Below are 19,524 nucleotides of genomic sequence, written 5' to 3'. Positions count from 1 at the left end.
TTATGACCCATAAGTCACAGTCACTGCAATGTTTTGCAGGGTTTTGATCTCAGAAATGCAGTTGAATAAATGAAGATGAAGTATTGGCTGAGTAAGAACAATTTTACTTTGTTTGCTCCGAGGGACTATTCACTTTAAAAACTCATGTACACTAGGTAGCACGGATAACACGAGGAGACAAGTTTACTACGTTTAGCACAAAGTGTACCGCGCATGTTATAACAAGCGAGGATTTGACAGTATGCTACTCAGGTATGGCAGTAGAGCAGCAAAGATGCAACCCTTCAGTTTTCTTGATATTTAAGGAAGCCATTAAACTTATCTTTCTGAGGAAAGTGGTGGCTTTTCTTCTTTTATTTTTCTTCGTTAAAAATGCTTTCTAAGACAACTCACAAGTCAAAATGAATATCGAACACTTAAAGAACTTTTATTATGATTAAATTAACAGAATATAAAAATCAATAACAAGGATTCGAAGAAACAGCAGCGATTAGCCAAGTTTCAATCCGCCAAAAGACGGTCTAATATTGCCTGATGGTAAATTTATATTGCCAAGTCCACCAAAACTGGGGAAGCCAAAATTGGTAGTAAGTCGGCTGAAATTGGGTAAACCAATATTGGGCAAACCAATATGCTGACGACCTGTAAAATTAAATTAGAGCTTACCATACAAATAACACCTCGTAAAGAACTATATACGTTTATTATTATCATTGTTTATTTTTACATAATTATATTCTAATTTTATTTTTCGTGGTGCCCATACTTTTCGTACATGTCGGATTTCAATTTTAACTCTTTGTTGCTGTGTTGAAGAGAAGAAGCCATTACCGAACTTTCTGCAAATCTTATGTGGACGGTTTCCATATTTCGTTTTGGCGAAAGTCTTTTATGTAATTCAAGTTTTTACTGTTGTTTTATGAGGTATTTAGTTCAATGTACAGCATTTGGCCTGTGTGTAATGATGAACAGTTCAGAACTACTATCGACAATAACAAAAATAAAAAATTTTGGTAACATGATATTAAAAAAGAAAACAGTAAATTAAACACCTAATACGACCAGGACATAGATTACATTAGATGTAAAACTTAAAATAAGCAAAGAGAACAAAGCAAAGATATATCAAAGGTAGCGAAATAGATCTGCCTAAGTAAGAAGCGATTAGGCTTCAATGCATTATTTTTTATCTATGCTAGTGCATATGGAAGGAGTTATAGAACTTTGGAACAATCCTCATTTGATTGAAAGTGAAAAGTTATAGTGCTCTTTTTAAGAGCCAAAAATGATTGGAGGGTAATAGGCCCCATCCCACGCCACTTTTATGCTTCCAGATATGGTTCTCGCAGCAGTTTTTCGGGCGAGGGCTCTAAATTATGCAACTTACTCATGTCACCCATTTACCCAAACAGGCCTATTAGAAATATCCTAGGAACGGCTTAGGGTATTAAAGTTAAGACTTTCAGGGCATATTAAAAGGAATTTTGAACAAACCAAAACACACTATGTTCCTATCAACACTACGGCGACTATTACTACCACACATACTACTATAAGAACTACTACTAAAATGACTACTACCACTAAGAATAATAGTACTATAACTACTAATACCATGACTACAACTATTATGACTGCTAATGCTGCAACTACTACTACTACGACGACTCCTAGTGCGACTAATACTACTACTATTGGTACTTTTACAACTGCTACTGCTACAACTAGTACTGCTACTAGAGCTACTGCTTCTAAGACTACACTAACTACGACTCCTAATTTTACAACTACCACTACTATTACGACTACTACTGGTGCGACTGCTACTACTATGACTCCTACTCTTAAGACTACTACTACTATTAAAGCTAAGTCTAGGATGACTACTATGACAGTTACTACTGCTACAACTACCGATATTACGACTAAACTTACTACAACTACTACTAAATCTCCTATAAATACTACAACTACGAATACCTTTATAACAACAACTACAACTTCTACAACTGCTATGACTAGACCAAATAGTACTGGTACGACTGAATCTGCTGCAACAACTACTAATACTACTGCTACGATTTGTACTTCTACTACTGTGACCGTTTACGACTGTGAATACGTGCGGTTACGACCGTGACTATTATGACTGTGACTACTTGTGACTGTGACTACAACTAACTGCGACTAATTTTGACTGAGACTACTTAAAACTGTGACTGTGACCACTTGTGATTACAACTATTTGAGAGTGCGACTTCGACACTTGCAATTCCTACTGCGAATACTTGTGACTGTGACTGTCACTACTTGGGATAACAACTACTTGGGATAACAGCAGAGACTAGGACTGGTTGTTGTTCTGGTCATTTACAACTGCAATTATTGGCAAATCTGTCTACTTGTGACTGTGACTAATTGCGACCGCGACTACTTATGACTGCTAGTACTACTCCTACTACTATTGCGATTTCGACTGTTTTCTGAGACTGTTACTGCTGCTTCAACTACTACTGCCGCCGCTGATACTTCTTCTTCTTCTTCTACTACTGTTACTTCTAGCAACACCAATACAACCTTTGAACCAGATCAAAAGAGTTGAAGTGCATCCAGGTTGTCAAACTATTTTAGACGTAAAATCTCAGGAAAAAGAATAGGGTATTAAGTTGAAACTTTCCGAGAAGTTCGAAGAGGATGTATAGCTAAATCAAAGTCGCTCTGTGTATCCTGCTTGTCAAAGGACATCAATGTAATATCCCAAGAACAGCTAGGGGTATTACTTTAGAGCTTTTATAGCATGTTGCTCGGGATGTTGAACTAAATCAAAAGACACTCTGTGAGTCAAAGTTTGTCGGTCAAAGGGCATAACTGTCATTTCAAAGTAATGACTAACTTTATTAAGCTCAAGCTTTCAGAGGATGTTGAGGGGGACGTTGAACTAAATCGAACGACACCATGTGCATTCAGATTGTCATAAGGACGCATGTGCAGTGTCTCTGGAACAGCTGAGAGTAATAAATCAAAACTTTCAGGCCGTGTTGAGGGGCATTTGAACTAAATCAAAAACCCTTTGTATATTAATTGGGTATATAATAATAATTGGGTATATCTTCGGTATCTCAGGTACGGCTAAGGGGATTAAGTTGAAACTTTCTGGCTATATTGGGGAGGAATGTCTTACATTATGTCAATTAGAACTTGTCAACATTCAAGGTTTTAATGTGACGTTTTTAGAACGGTTTCAACCCTATAAAAGCCTAAGGATTATGCAGATTTTCTATCCTCTAATTGGATGACTTTTCACCTACGAAATAGTTCAATGTTGCACAGAACAACTTATTAAAATTATTCAAATGACATACGATAATTGACAATATTTTTTTCAAGCTTCCGAACTTTTGCTTCTGTTTTAGTTTCAGCTACGTCTGACCATTACCCCATTTGGGCATAATGGTTATAAAGTTCCACATACCAAATCGTTCAAGGTCGTATAGATACAGTATAACTATTATTAAATTTATTCAAAAGACATACGATACTTGACAATAGTTTTTGTTCAAGTTTCCCAACTTCTGCTTCTGTCTTAGTTTCAGATATGTCTGACCATTAACCCATTTTCACACCGTATCCAGTTCAAGAAACATGAAATTTTAAGGCACCAAATTAACCAAAATTTGAAATTTCTGAATTTACCAGATGACAATATAAAACTTTTCAAAGAGGAAGTGGGTAAAATAGATTGGTCGTCATTGAATAAAGAAAATAAAGTGGATACTGCTTTTCAGCTGTTTAATTGAATTCTTGTGTAAAGACTGGAAGAATGCGGTGATAAGAGTGTAGTCCACACCTCCAGGATGTTTTTTCCCGGCGTCCGTTGGTTTCTAAAAGCCTTCTTGATTGTATAAACAAGAAGATGAGAATGTGGACCAACGAAATATGCTTTAGAAGGATATAAATGATATAATAACTTGCTTCGTAAAATTTCAAGAAATGAAAAGAAAATTTTTTTCAAAACAAATTTCCGATTTGACGGAACTATGGTAAGAAAATGTGAGTGTTATTAACCAGTTTTAAAACCTGGTTCTAAAAGTTTTATGCTAAAAAACTGATCTAAAAGGGTGTAGCTATGGAGAATTAAAGTGAAATTCTAGGGCTTCTAGCATCTTTTAGTGAAGTTAGAAGGGAAACAATAGATTAAGTTCCAATTTCTCGTCACAGCCTTAAGCTTTTTTCCTCCTTCGTGGATGAATTCAAAGGGGTTTGTTACAGTTTCTGATTATGATGTTGTGGATATAATTAAGAATCTTAAAAGTAGTTCTTTATCGGGATATGAGGCAATTAGTGCCAAAATTGTCAAGAAAAGTGTTCAAGCTCTGGCTGAATCTCTTACTTTGCTGTTTATCCTTTCGTACGAAACACAGCACTTTTCCAGATGATCGAAACAAAGTGAGGGTAATTACTGCTTATAAAGGATGCAATCATTCAGATATATCTAATTACAGGCCAAGGGTTTTCTGAATTCAAGGCAATTTGGCTTTCGTCCCGGCCGCACTTCAGAAGGAGCTTTTGCTTCGCTATCCCTCTTGACAAAAAAAAGGGATGGATCAGAGTAAAATTCCTATTGCGATACTTTTGGATACAAGGAAGGTGTTTGATTGTATTTCCCATGATATCCTGCTTGGTAAGTTTGACCATATTGAGGTGAATTTTTAAACCATCTATTTTGATGGTTTGAAAATTATTTAGAAAACAGAGTAATTATAATTGGGAATATTCATATATCTTCGAAGACAAGGAGTCGCGGAGTGTTCCAAGGCTCGATTCTTGGCCCTATTTTTTTTATTATTCACATTAGAGCCTTGTAGTTTATTTTCGACCTCCCCCTTCCACTTTTTGCTGCAATTTGTGCCCTCAGACTTTAGTGTCACGCCCAGGTTTAGATTCAAGTTCTGAAAAATTTTCACAGGGTTTTACAGATGGCAGTCATTGGCTGTGGTAGAAGTATTTTTGAGGTCCTGGTTTATCGACAGCAACATAGGATGGAGCGTGCTTATTTGTGTATGGATGCTAACAAGATAACTGTAAACATTAAAAAATTTCACGTTTTACTATTTTAACGAGTAGGAAAGCTTCAGCCTTCTTTCACAGTTCGCGTAACGACTAGAGGCATCATTCAGAAAATCATTCAAGACCAGAAAATGGATTTGTAAAGTATCTTGGTTTGTGAATAGATGAAAGTTTTTCTTACAAACAACACTCTACAGCAGTTGGCCTACAAATTTCTAGAAATCTGGGAATATTAAAAAAAACTTAAGTACTTTTTTGCCTATTAAGATGCTTCATCTTCTTAATTTTTTTGCTGATACAGTCCCATATTCGATACTCCTTTCTTATCTGCACGGCGACACATAAATCTTTACAAATATGATTAACAAAATAAATAAAAAAGCATGAAACCTAATTAACGAAACAGATTCTTTATTTTTTCCAGATAGTTTGGGAGTTTGTAATTGCTCAGTTTTTGTTTACAAACACTTTCATTCTCTTCTAACAAATTACTTTTCAGGATTTTTTTATGCGGCTGAAACGCGTCAGGGTGTATCACGAGATAGGACCCTGTTGGTTATTTTGCGTACGCCATGTATTCAGTCAGATTTTTAAGTTGATATTTTAAAATTTTAAATGAACTACCATAGTCTTGCATCATTTAAGATGAATGAAAAAAAATCTGAGTAACAAGCGTTAGGTAATAGTAACAAATTTATAATGATATTGGATAAAACTGCCAGAAAATAGATAATTATTTATTATTTCTATATTATTTTTGACAGTTATAACAGATCTTGTTTGCTGTCGTTGAGATTGAGATTTAAGTTATGATTGAGTGAGTTTGTTTGTAATGTTTGGAGGCAATTTTAGTTCATGCTGCCTGGCAAATGAAGGACTGCCACTTTGCGATGTAATTAACAGTGTAATGTTTCCAAAACAGGGTTGTTCTAAAGGACTACATTAATATGGATTTTAAGCCAAAATCTATTTTTAAAATGTAGTTGTGAGTGAATGTTTAATTAAATAAAGCAATTATTACAACTGATTAAAGTATTATTAAAACTAATCTGTATCTGAATCTGAAAATTTCAAAGTTTTGTTCAGAATACGAATACCAAACCAAAATCCAAATTTTCAAAGTGAAAAACCAAAAAAGCTTTACAAATGTTCCTTTTATTATCCAATAAAAATGGATCAGTTAAAAAAAAATTAACTGAAAAAAAATTTAGAACAAAATAAGGTCTTCAGAGCAAAATAAAGAGCTGAGTAATGCCTTAAATGAGCCAAAATAATGTTAAACAGTAATTCAAGTATAAAACGAACATAAATCACTATCAATAGATAAGTAAACGCCAAAGTCTTGGAGCAGTTTTACGAATATTAAAATTAAATTTTAAAAAAGGGAGCTGAAGGAAGGAGTATTAGACTTCTACCAAATATAGGAGAGCCTTGGTTTAACAAAGTCATTTTAAGGAATAAGGTTAACTAAAAATTACATTACCCCCATAAGCCTCCCTATATATATATATATATATATATATATATATATATATATATATATATATATATATATATATATATATATATTCATATATAATAAAATAACCTGTTTTATCAGGAATAGCGAGCAGGACGATTTGACTTTTTAAATCAAACGAGTAAGAAAGTTTTCCTTTTTGTAACAATTTTTTAAGAAAGAAAGTTCAAACACATGGGCCGTTGAATTTTAATGAGATGCATACAGAAATTTTAGGCTTTTGCATACAGAACGAGGGTTGGGACAGGGTCAGTTCCTCTCATGCATGGAATTAATTTCTGATTATTTCTGAATTTTAATGTTGTTCCTTACTTTCAGTTGATAAAGTTAATTTTTTAAATTTAATCTAGTAAAGAACAAACTATAGCGAATCAAGTATCGGTTCCTTGTCAAAATATATTTTTGTTATATCATTTTTGTATATGAAGATGCAATTTTTGTCAAAAATTATATGTCATTTTCTAATTTTATGTTTTTTTTACTTACAAACCGCACGTAAATATGGCAATTTTCTTCCAAAAAAGCCTCTAAATATCGCTTTATGATATTTCGGCACTCCACTAGCTGTGACTAAAACAAAGCAGTAAAAAAAGTAGACACATCACTGCTTCCCTTGCAAAAAAATTATTTTCCTTGTTACTCAAGATGGGGGACTGTAATTATCCTTCATGGGATGACTGGCTATGATGATTCTAACGGTTCAGTCACCTTTTCGATCCGACACTATCTGTGTCAGTTTCAGAGTATTCAAGTCTCATAAATTTGTTTTTTTGACGAACTTTAATCATTAACAGTAATCGAAATAATAGTTACCATTCCTGAATCAGGCTCAAGTGGTGATTCTTCCCTACTTGACAGGCTCTTTTCCAAGATGTGTTGTTGAATTTTCAGATGAATTTTCGATTACTATACACTGGGGCTGGTTCTTTACTACGTTACCCTAAAGAGGGCAATTATGATTTGGGCAACCTTACATTGTTGTCATAAAGATAATTCTTAGTATGTAAATGTTTTCAAAGAATTTCCTTAATTATTCAATCATAGAGATTAAGCCTGAAAATTGCATGATCATCATTCCCCCTCTCTGTACGCTAAAGTTTGACTTTTTGCCCTAATTATTGAAGAACAACTAACAAAAGAACCGATGGATTCAAATCAGGAGCAATGTATAGAACGGGGGGCTGAGAAGGCGGCAGTATGGAGTAGTGTGTTTTTGTTTTAAGTTTTAATATCACTTTTTGCTTTGATCCGAGATAATTTCCTATTTCTTGAGTAAAAAAAAAAGACAAATCAGTTTTTAATTTGTATTTGTTTTTCAAAACTGATCAGCTATTCTGAAGGAGAGTTTGCTTCTTGCTTTGTTTTATTTTTCTTCACCAGAAAAACAAGAGCTAAGAGCTCATATGGCACTTGTGACGAGGCAAGAAGAGCTAAGAGCCAAGAGATCATATGGTATGAGCTCTAGCAAAATTCTATGAATCAATAGATTGATTTAAAAGGAAAATAAGAGGCTTAATGCCGGTCAGGATTTAAAATAAGAGCTCTGTGTCACGACGTCCTTCTAAATATCAAAATTAATTAAGATCCGATCACGAACTCGTATGTTATAAATACCTAATTTTTTCTAATTTTTCCTCTCCCTTTAGCCCCCCAGATGGTCGAATCTGGGAAAACGACTTTATCTAGTCAATTTGTGCAGCTCCCTGACGCGCCTACGCATTTTCATCGTCCTAGCACGTCCAGAAGCACCAAACTCGCCAAATCACTGAACACCTCCCCCCAACTCAACCAAAGAGAGCGAATCCAGTACGGTTCCGTCAATCACGCATCAAGGACATTTGCTTGTTCTATCCACCAAGCTTCATCCCGGTTCCTCCACTCCAAGTGTTTTCCAAGATTTCTCCCTCCAACTCCCCCCAATGTCAAATGATCTGGTCGGGATTTGAAATAAGAGCTCTGAGACATAAATTCCTTCTAAATATCAAATTTCATTAAGATCCGAACACCTATTCGTAAAATAAAAATACCCCAATTTTCACGTTTTCCAAGAATTCCGGTTTTCCCTCCAACTCCCCCCAAAGTAAGAGGATCTAGTCGGAATTTAAAATTAGTGCTTTAAAGCACAAGACCCTTCTAAATACCAAATTTCATTAAGATCTGGTCACCCTTTTGTAAGTTACAAATACCTCGATTTCAAAATTACCCCCCCCCCAACTCCACCAAAGACAGCAGATCCGGTCCGATTATGTCAGTCACGTGTCTTAGACAGGTTTTTATTCTTCCCATTCAGTTTCGTCCTGATATCACCGCTTTAAGTATTTTCTAAGATTTCCGGTTCCCCTCAACTGCCCCTCCCAATTACGCTAGATCCGGTTGAGATTTAAAATAAGCGATCTGAGTCACTTCTAAATATGAAGTTTCATGAAGATCCGATCACTCCTTCGTAAGTTAGAAATTCGTCATTTTTTCTTATTTTTCAGAATTAACTCCCCCCCCAATAGACCGGATCTGTTCCAATTATGTAAATCACGTATCTGAGACTTCTGCTTATTTTTCCCACAAAGTTTCATCCCGATCCCTCCAATCTAAGCGTTTTCCATGATTTTAGGTTCCCCCACTCCAAACTCCCCCAATGTCACCAGATCTGGTCAGGACTTAAAATAAGAGCTTCGAGACACGATTTCCTTCTAAATATCAAATTTCATTGAGATCTGATCACCGGTTCGTAAGTTAAAAATATCTCATTTTTTCTAATTTTTCAGAATTAACCCCCTCCCCAACTACCCCAAAGAGAGCGGATCCGTTCCAGTTATGTCAATCATGTATCTAGGACTTGTGCTTAATTTTTTTCACCAAGTTTCATCCCGATCACTCCACTCTAAGTGTTTTCCAAGTTTTAGGTTTCCTCCTCCTAACTCCTCCCCCCGTGTCACCAGATCCGGTCGGGATTTAAAATAAGATCTCTGAGACACGATATCCTTCTAAATATCAAATTTCATTGAGATCCGATAACCCGTTCGTAAGTTAAAAATACTTCATTTTTTCTAATTCTTAGAAGTAACCCCCCCCCCCCCCAACTACCCCAAAGAGAGCGGATCCGTTACGGTTACGTCAATCATGTATCTAGGACTTGTGCTTATTTTTCCCACCAAGGTTTATCCCGATCCCTCCACTCTAAGTGTTTCCCAAGTTTTAGGTTTCCCCCTCCCAACTCTCCCCCCAACGTCACCAGATCTGTTCAGGATTTAAAATAAGAGCTTTGAGACACGGTATCCTTCTAAATATCAAATTTCTTTGAGATCCGGTCACCCGTTCGTAAGTTAAAAATAACTCATTTTTTCTAATTTTTCAGAATTAACCCCCCCGACCCCTCCACTCCAAGTGGTTTCCAAGTTTTAGGTTCCCACCTCCCACCTCCCCCTCCAATGTCATTAGATCTGTTTGGGATTTAAAGTAAGAGCTCTGAGACACGATATCCTTCAAATATCAGAGTTCATTGACATCTGATCACCCGTTCGTAAGTTAAAAATATCTCATTTTTTATAATTTTTCAGAATTAAACCCCCCCCCCAACTACCCCAAAGAAAGCGGATCCGTTCCGGTTATGTCAATCATGTATCTAGGACTTGTGTTTATTTTTCCCACCAAGTTTCATCCTGATCCCTCCACTCTAAGTGTTTTCCAAGATTTTAGGGTTACCCCTTCCAACTCCCATCCCCCAATGTCACAAGATCCGGTCGGGATTTAGAATAAGAGCTCTGAGACACGATATCCTTCTAAGTATCAAATTTTATTGAGATTCGATCAGCCGTTCGTAAGTTAAAAATACCTCATTTTTTCAGAATTAGCCCCCCCCCCCGGCTACCCCAAAGAGAGCGGGTCCGTTCTGGTTATGTCAATCATGTATCTAGGACTTGTGCTTATTTTTCCTACCAAGTTTCATTCCGATCCCTCCACTCTAAGTGTTTTCCAAGTTTTAGGCTTCACCCTCCCAACCCCCCCCCCCAATGTCACCAGATCTGTTCTGGATTTAAAATAAGAGCTCTGAGACACGATATCCTTCTAAATATCAAATTTCAATGAGATCTGATCACCGTTCGTAAGTTAAAAATACCTTATTTTTTCTAATTTTTTAGAATTACCCCCCCCCCCAACTACCCCAAAGAGAGCGGATCCATTCCGGTTATATCAATCATGTATCTAAGACTTGTGCTTGTTTTTCCCACCAAGTTTCATCCCGATCCCTGCACTCTAAGTGTCTTCCAAGTTTTAGGTTTCGCCCTCCCAACCCCCCCCCCCCCCAATGTCACTAGATCCGGTCGGGATTTAAATAAGAGCTCTGAGACACGATATTCTTCTAAATATCAAATTTCATTGAGATCCGATAACCCGTTCGTAAGTTAAAAATACTTCATTTTTTCTAATTCTTAGAAACACCCCTCCCCCAACTACCCCAAAGAGAGCGGATCCATTACGGTTATTTCAATCATGTATCTAGGACTTGTGCTTATTTTTCCCATCAAGTTTCATCCCGATCCCTCCACTCTAAGTGTTTCCAAGATTTTAGGTTTCCCCCTCCCAATCCCCCCACCAATGTCACCAAATCTGGTCTGGATTTAAAATAAAAGCTCTGGGACACGATATCCTTCTAAATATCAAATTTCATTAAGATCTGATCAACCGTTCGTAAGTTAAAAATACTTCAATTTTTCTATTTATTATGAATTAACGGGCCCCCCACTCCCTCCGCCCCCCCAGATGGTCAAATCGGGAAAACGACTATTTCTAATTTAATATGGTCCGGTCCCTGATACGCCTGCCGAATTTCATCTTCCTAGTTTACCTGGAAGTGCCTAAAGTAGCAAAACCGGGACCGACAGACCGACAGAATTTGCGATTGCTATATGTCACTTGGTTAATACCAAGTGCCATAAAAAAATTAACATTAATCCGATTTATAACGTCTTTCATTTCATTCAGGAAAATCCAACTTTAAAAGTAAAACAGTTTGACAAAATAAAATATATTAATTTTTTCAATGAATAATATAATATAAAATCAGCCTTCTATTTTCATCACGCTTCGAAATATTCTAATTCATCAGTATTCACAAAATTTTCTTATTCATCCAAGAATGACTGTTGGTCTAGAAACAAATCCTGGTCTCACGATTCCTGTTCCAAATCCTGGTCTGACGATACTAGATCCAAGTCCCCCAAAGCCGGGTTGAAGTCCACCAAAACCAGGTCTGAGCCCGCCAGAGCCAGGAACTTTAAAATAAATTATATTCATTACTTTTTGTAGATAATCCGAGACTTTCAATTAGCCAGTCGTCAAAACAGTAACGAGTCGAATTTGGTTTCAGTATAGGGTCTGTTGCCGTCCAAAAGAAGAATGTGTCTGGGAAAATGTAATTCAAGTAATTACATTGAAGAGTCCAAGAGTAAAGTAATATTTAATGGTCTAAGTCCAAGTCCAGATTAATTTTTAGCAGTTGTTAGCTTAGATTCCTTTGCTCTTCGTGAAGATTTAATGTCCTTTAAATCATTTTATACCTGCAAAGTTTAAAATCTTGTATAAAATCATCAGTGTATATCGTCGGTGTATAAAATCTTGTGTATATCTCCTGTCAAAAAGTTTGACTGTTCAATGACGATGAGGGTCCAGAATACGCATCGGCGAAGATTACAGTCGAGTGCAGTTGTACAGTCGAGTGCGACTGCAGAGTGCAGTCGAAGAGTACAGTAATATTTTATGGTCTAATTTCAGGTCCAGATAAAGTTTTAGAAGTCATCAGCTCAAACTCAAGAGTTCTTTATGAAATTTACTACCCTTTTTAAGTCAGCGTAAGCGCATCAAATTGCAGGTGTCTCCTACTAAAACATTTTAATGTTTAACGATGGTCAGGGTCCAGATGACCAAACACAGTCAAGAGAAGAAACTATAGTCCCAAAGATAGTGGATAAAAAGTTGAGTCCTTTACATCTGGTTATAGTTTTGTAAGACTGAAAAACATTGGATTTCCACTATGCTGAGGGTATCAGTGCTGTCAAAATGGCCAAATTGGCTTCGTCAACTTTAGTACTGAAATCTTTATTATGGATTTTCAAAACTGTAACCGATATCTGTAAGAAAATCATTTCTTTCTATCAGATCTTTCTGTAACTATCAGATTTATTCCAAAATTTCAAGAGTTAGGACCAAGCTTTTGAGTAAACTCAAAATGAATTTCAGCTAAATTAGAGGTAGCCTACTGGAACAAGGAAAGTGAAAAAAATTGACATTTTCAACAGTAGGGATGGATACAAATAAAAAATAAAAAAATCCAATAAAATGAAACCAAATAAAAAAATAAATAATAATAATACAGAATAAAAAATGAACCAAACGATTTAGTGGTGCCTCAACACATTTCATCCAATCCAACATATACACTATGTATAATTTGAATTATAGTCAAAAGAACGGTAGCGTTGATGCAAAAGTTTAGATTTAAGTTCTTACAGCAAAACATACCTGAAGAAAATTAGAGAAAATATCGAACACAAATTTTTAAAACATATATCCTCTTTAATGGTCGTTAATTAAATTAATTAAAAACTGTGTTTCCTATCTTCCTTTATTTACGAACGAAACCCATCTTAAAGTCTCTATGGAACATTTAAAATTGATCACGTCTTCTTTAAAGAAGGTCAAGTGTGTTATAGGTATTTCCTTGCCAACACGTTTTGGACAAGTTATTGCGAAATCTACTGTCTTTAGCTATCCGTTTGCTAACGCCAAGTGAGGTAATGAAGGTTATATAAATGTTTTTTTATGTAAAAAAAAAGGTAAGAAACAAGAAAAACAAGTCCAATTGTTATTAAGAATATGCTGAGGAGTCAAATATTCTCCACCACCTAGTGTAACTTTTGGAGTGGTACCCATTCTGCTGCGCCAAAAAGGTAAACTCCCCCCTCCAGTGAATTCGACCCAGTCTAAAAGATGATGCTACGCGTGGATCACTACCTCCGCCACACCTCTATGATCCATATGGACCTCTTTGGGCCATGAGCGGCATACTTCAACCACGTGTGGCACACTTCCACTGTTTTCAAAACTTTTGACAGGTGGCGACCCCCTCCTTTCGGTGTTACTTGTGCAAAGTTCTTTGCGTTTAAAAAAAAAATGAAAATTGTGATTTTAAATAATTTCTTTCATGTAACTTTAATTTTAATAATTTAGTTTATTTGAATATTGTTCTTAAACTCACTATTTCCCAGAAAAGAAGCTTAGCACAAGACTTTTAGAGTAAACTGGATACTATCTAACAAAACTATTTAGGCTGAGGCTTTAACAATGAAGTTTTCCAAGACAACCAAAACTTTTGCAAAATATTCATTTTGAATACCAAAACTCATAATAGCGACTAGTAAGTTTAAAAATTATTTTTATAACTGTAAAAAGTAAAAAAACATCAACGCAAAAAACATCAGCTGTGGGGCCCCGGGAATATACTTGTTTATTGACATTAAGTATTCCTTTGTTTTTTTTTTCCTTGTCTGGGTTATTTTTTGTAATAATTTTTTTTATGAATAAATGCCTCAAACGAAGCAAAATGGATGCAACGAATAAAAGTACAAGACTTGGTTCTGAAATTGTGTTTTACAGAATGTACTCTTTTAAACCTAAGTGTAAACTACTGCATTTTTCTCTCCTGACACTAAATAATTTGCATACACTGGATGCACCAAAAATATCAGCCCCCCCAGTGAATGTGATTCAGTTTAAAAGATGAAACAAGGGTATTGGTCGAAAAAATCACACATTTTTTTAACGTTCATTTGAGATGTTTCAATGCGTTACGCAAGGTCTAGTAATATAAAATCCAGAACAGGCAAAAAACTTTCGACAAAAATAAAATGATAGCTGGTCCTGATAGGCGGTATGTTTGTCCCCTTTGTAATGATGATGATGAAGACTTCGGATCATTTTCTCCGGAAATGCCCGGGGCTCTTGGAATTACGGGAAACTTATTTGCATGGCACTAATTTGATGCTTCCGGGTATTCTACAAAATAATAACCCAACCACAATATTTCGAGTGGGAGTATATATAGATAAATCCTTGATAAGAAGAAAAAGTTTTATATGACTATTTTCTTTTGTTGTTAGATTGGGCACTTTTTGCGTTGAATTCTGTTTTTTGTGCGTGTTTGTAATTCGTACTGTTGTTAATTTCCTTGCTTGTTTGTTATTTATTTATATTTGTGTGTGTATATGGCCCATGGTTTTTTTAAATACACCTATCTATCTATAAAAGAATGAAATTAAAATAAAAAGAATAAATAAAAAATATAAATAAAAAAAAGAATGACAGAAAAAAACGGTCATTTTTGCCAGACAACACGGCTGTGTCAACCTAGGCTATTTATTCAGAAATAGAGATAAAACTTACCGACAATAACTTGTCGTCTCATTCTTTCTTTTGCAGGAAACGCTGAGGCAAAAGCAACTGAAATAAAAATTGCAATATTAACTATCAAGAATACTTAATCAAAACATGAATATTCATAATGTCAGAAAAGTAACTGCAACGCTCCATTAACTGAGCCATCAGAGATCTAAAAGAAACTATGCAACAGAAAATTAATTACGAGATATATTGCTAGATTTTATATAAATGTGGCAAAATAAGATTTTGTGCAAAGCATTCACGGGATTAGCAGCTTTTCCCTTTATGATTTTAGTTTGAGTAAGGATATCTGTTAAAATACACCAAAAAGTACACCCTTAATTATTTTTGCGTTCAGATAATGGTGTTAGGTGTCCGACAGAAAAAGACAACAACATTTATGCTCATGGCATTGATTTTTATTTCTTGTAATATAACTGACTTAGTTCATACTAAATAGTTTAGGTAATAATTGATATGGCATTTGAGGTTCTCCTTTGGAGAAAGTGACTTTAAAACCCCGTAGGATATATAAAAATACAAATGATCGCCTAAAAAGAGAATTAACCGATAAAATAAAGTTTTGCGGTTCCTCCTACAAGAACAATGAAAGCAGAAAAATTATTTAAAGGCAATACCCCGGCAAAATGTATTCAAAATCTTCAAAATATCCGGTCACACAAAGATGAAGAGTGACGCTATCAAGTCTGATCTTGTACGTCCCACCTCAAAGAAATCTGTTTAAAACCGGTTTCTCTGTGTTCACTCGGAGGCATTTAGCTTAGCTTGAGTGAGATAAACTACTATGCACGTATGTTCTAATTAAATATTTAATATATAGAGTTAGTTAGGTTGGGTATTTAATATAATAAATTCTGGGAGGTCTGCTTTCCATAATTCTCCGTTGTAGTTTCCACCATTTTGTTACTAAAGTATTATATTGTCATCAGATTTTGAAATATATCATTATCATTAACCTAACTTCTTTTCTTGAGTTTAATCGGCATTATACGCAAGTACCCTAAAATGTGTCAATAGTCTAGAATATTTTATTTAGATAGTAATAGATGAAAAGTAATTTAACTGAAAGTAAGGTAAATATTGTAATATGGAAGTAAGTGAAAATGATTTCTGTTCATTTTAAGTTTTAATGTCGCTCCCTACTTTCAGTTAAAAAAAAACCTTGTTTTTTTTTAATTTAATTTTTGAACGTCATTGAATTAATACAGGTTTTTATTTTGGCTCATCATACACGAATAATTAAAACAATATTTACATATAATTTTTCCTTTTTTTGGCTAAATGGCTTTCTCAAAGTTCTGATCGGGCGATTTTGAGAAAATACAGAAGGAGAGGGGGCATAGTTGCCCTCCAATTGTTTTGTTTTCTTAAAAAGGCCACTAGGACTTGTAACTTTATTTATGAACGTTTTTATTAGTAATAAATATACGTAACTTACAAATTAACTTACGTAAAGAACTTCTATATTCGTATATTTTTATTGCGTACATGAAGGGGTTCGGCCGCTCATCAAAATGTCGCTCTTTACACTAAAGTTCAAATTGTGTTCAAATTCTTTAAGAATAACCCCTGAATCACAAAGCCCATTTAGTTAGAATAAATAGCTCTTTTGAAAATATTGAAAATACTTTAATGTAAAATGCGAGGTATTGAGAAGGGGACGAACCCTCTCACATATTTAATAATTTCGGTTTGTTTTAAGTTTTAATGTTTCTCTTTATTTTAGTTGAAAAAACTTGCTTTATTATTTAATTTCTAATTGTTTTTTAGATAATGCTGAAAAATCCAAGGCCATCTTCATGGAAATTGTCTTCTTTCATGAAAAATTCCTCCTTGGAAAGATCCTCTCAAGTATCCACGAACCCCCCCCCCCCAGCACCACCAGAAAAAATCCCCGTGAAAACGTCTTTATGCTTCCCAATAACCAATTCTATATGTAAACAATGGGCAAAGTTCATAGCTTGCAGCCCCTCCTCCGGAGACTGTGGGGGATTAAGTTATCCTCAAAAACATAGCTATCAAATTTTGGTCACTTAAACAGAGAAATAGAACTTTTAATTTCCGTCAGAAAGAGCCCTGTCATGACATTCTAAGAACACTGGGTCGATACCATCACCCATGGCGGAAAAAACAAACAAACGTGTGTCTGTGATCTTTCTTGGGGCAAAAAATACACAATTCCACATTTTTTCAGGTAAGAGCTTGAAACTCTATAATAAGGTTCTCTGATACGCTGAATCTGATGGTGTGATTTTATTAAGATTCTATGACTTTTACAGAGACGTTTCCCCCATTTTCTTATAAAATAAGGCAAATTCTCTCAGGATCATAATTCTTGATGGGTAAGACTTAACTTGACGAAAATTATATTTTTAAAATAAGCATTAAAATCTAATTCTTTTGATGCATCTATTGGCATCAAAATTCCGTTTTTTAGAGTTGGTTACCACGAACTATTTGATTTTCAATTTTTTTCTTTGCGGGAGAAGAAGCAATAGCCAAAATTTTAAATTAAATGACAAAGCTTTATTTTCCTTATGAGTAGAAAAGGATGCATAACAAGCATGCCGGAGTTAAAAAAGTCTTAGGAGGTGAGGGGCTATAATGTCCCTTAACGTCCAAAAAAGTTTAAATTGAGCTCTAGCAACAATAGTACTCAGTGCAATCCTAAGGGCTATTTGTCTCTAGAACTGCAGCCCTTAGGTACGACTATGCCTTCTCCTTCACTTATTTTGGTATTTTCAATGTATTTTGTAAGTGTTTTAAGTATACTATAAGTCGGAAGTTAATAAAAAAAAACATCTTGCTTACAACTTGTTGCGAATTTGGAAGGAATTTCGGATGATGAAATATTGACAAACAACAGAAGTAAATAAATAAATTTGGGTTTTGGGGATAATATGCTCATATAACGCCACTTCCCGTCGAGGAAAAGAATTTTGAAAAATTTGAAGTGTTTTTGTATTTAAAGCTGGCATATCAACCTTCTCATATTTTGTGTTTTGAGGGCTTGCAATACGCAGGATACCTTTCTTGATATCCTTTTAAATTAAAATAAAGAAAAATAGCATATGATGAATGTTCAAATTCGTCTCATTTTTTTGCCAGTATTTGATCAGCTCAACCTTAAATTATATTTTCCGTCCAGCTCAACCTTAAATTATATATCCAAACTAGTACACGAATTTCGCTTGTTGGCCAACAAGACCAAAAAAGTTCAACGTGAAAAAATATAAAAAATGAGAAAAAACTAAATATTTTTGTTATTAAATAGTCTTCTTTAAAATAAAAATAATTGAACAATTTTACCTGAAGGGCAAAATTCAAACCTCTGTTGAGAGGTTTGAAGTTGCAATGTGTAATTCTTTTTTCCTTGATTAATGCTTACTACGAATTTTATCAAAATGTTTTTTTCAGGGGCACCAGTGCACACAGTCACATATTACCACTTTCCCATTTATAGATCCCATCTGATTTTCTTAAAATTAAAAAATAATTGACAAACTGTTTGATAAGCTGTTCCCGCCGGCAGGATCAACTTAACCCTGTCGGTCAGGGTGATGGAACCTTGATTAAAAATATATATTACCCTTCTGACAAGATTTTACCAGTTTTATCTCGGACGTGTAAAAATGCCAAATACAACCTTTAGACAATACAGCAACGATATGTAGGTTTCCCTAAATAGTAATATCCCGATTGATTTAAAAATCTACTATTCGCTTTGCTACAAAAGGGCTAAAACTCAGATAGATCAATAAATTTTGGTTTCCCAAATTTATCCTGGAATTAGCTTATCAGACATTGTGATAAAAAATAAACTTACCAACAAAAATAAGTAGTATATACAATATATTCTTCATAGTTAAGACAGTTTGGTTTGGAAGCTTAAACTCTACTAAAGGATCGATGCGACTGTGTCCACTTTAAAAATTCTAGCATACATAATCTTGCGTAACATTTGTCCCTGGCGCAGAATTTTTGTGTCAATAGCCACTTAATGACTGTTTTTTGGATCCATAAAATTAACAATTATACTGATGTGTTTTGTCTGGATATGGGTGTAAAAAAGGCTGAATAGTCCAGGAATTAACATTACGAAATTTTATGGTAAACAGGTGTAGGTATAAGTTGGGTTATTTTGGGTTTAGAAAGAGATCAAAGATCTAGGACTACAATTTTATTTCAAGGTGAAATGAATGGTTTAAACGGGTTATTTGTAACAACAAATTTTCAAAGTTTAATTATGTATCATTAACGTAGACTGTAATGCGCAATAATGTTGACTTTCAATGAGTGATTGAATAAAAAAAAAAAGTTTTTTTAACTGAAAGTTAGGAGCGACATTGAAACTTAAAACAAACAGAAATTACTTCGTATATGGAAGGGTATTTTCCTCCTCAACACCCCGCTCTTTACCCTAAAGTTTGACTCTTTCTCTTAACTCTACTTTTTCAAACAGTAAAAAACATTAGCGTAAAGAG

The 19,524-nt window shown here is 34.8% G+C and overlaps 1 protein-coding gene across 2 annotated transcripts; it reads right to left on the bottom strand.

Moving 5' to 3' along the window:
* Positions 1-408: 408 nt before the first annotated feature.
* LOC136026835 (34 kDa spicule matrix protein-like) lies at positions 409-19,025 on the bottom strand. Of its 2 annotated transcripts, none has more exons than XM_065703543.1 (3): positions 18,867-19,025; positions 15,023-15,079; positions 409-642 (listed from the first exon to the last, which is right to left on the bottom strand). In XM_065703543.1, the coding sequence occupies exons 1-3, from the start codon at positions 18,901-18,903 to the stop codon at positions 491-493; spliced, it is 246 nt and encodes an 81-aa protein (XP_065559615.1). In that variant the 5' UTR covers positions 18,904-19,025; the 3' UTR covers positions 409-490. The 2 variants fall into 2 exon arrangements, with proteins under 2 accessions (XP_065559615.1, XP_065559616.1); XM_065703544.1 differs by lacking the exon at positions 409-642 and adding an exon at positions 11,594-11,856 and having other exon boundaries at positions 18,867-19,018.
* Positions 19,026-19,524: the final 499 nt, after the last annotated feature.

Source organism: Artemia franciscana, chromosome 5 (assembly GCF_032884065.1).
Source record: "Artemia franciscana chromosome 5, ASM3288406v1, whole genome shotgun sequence".
Taxonomy (NCBI): domain Eukaryota; kingdom Metazoa; phylum Arthropoda; class Branchiopoda; order Anostraca; family Artemiidae; genus Artemia; species Artemia franciscana.
Note: the sequence above shows the minus strand (reverse complement) of the source record. Positions and strands in the feature narration are given on the sequence as shown.

Coding starts and splice junctions, on each gene's coding strand:
- LOC136026835 (XM_065703543.1), bottom strand. CDS start 18,903: ATGAAGAATATATTGTATATACTACTTATTTTTGTTG. Junction 15,080..18,866: donor TATACTACTTATTTTTGTTG/GTAAGTTTATTT, acceptor TTTTTATTTCAG/TTGCTTTTGCCTCAGCGTTT. Junction 643..15,022: donor GAGACGACAAGTTATTGTCG/GTAAGTTTTATC, acceptor TTAATTTTACAG/GTCGTCAGCATATTGGTTTG.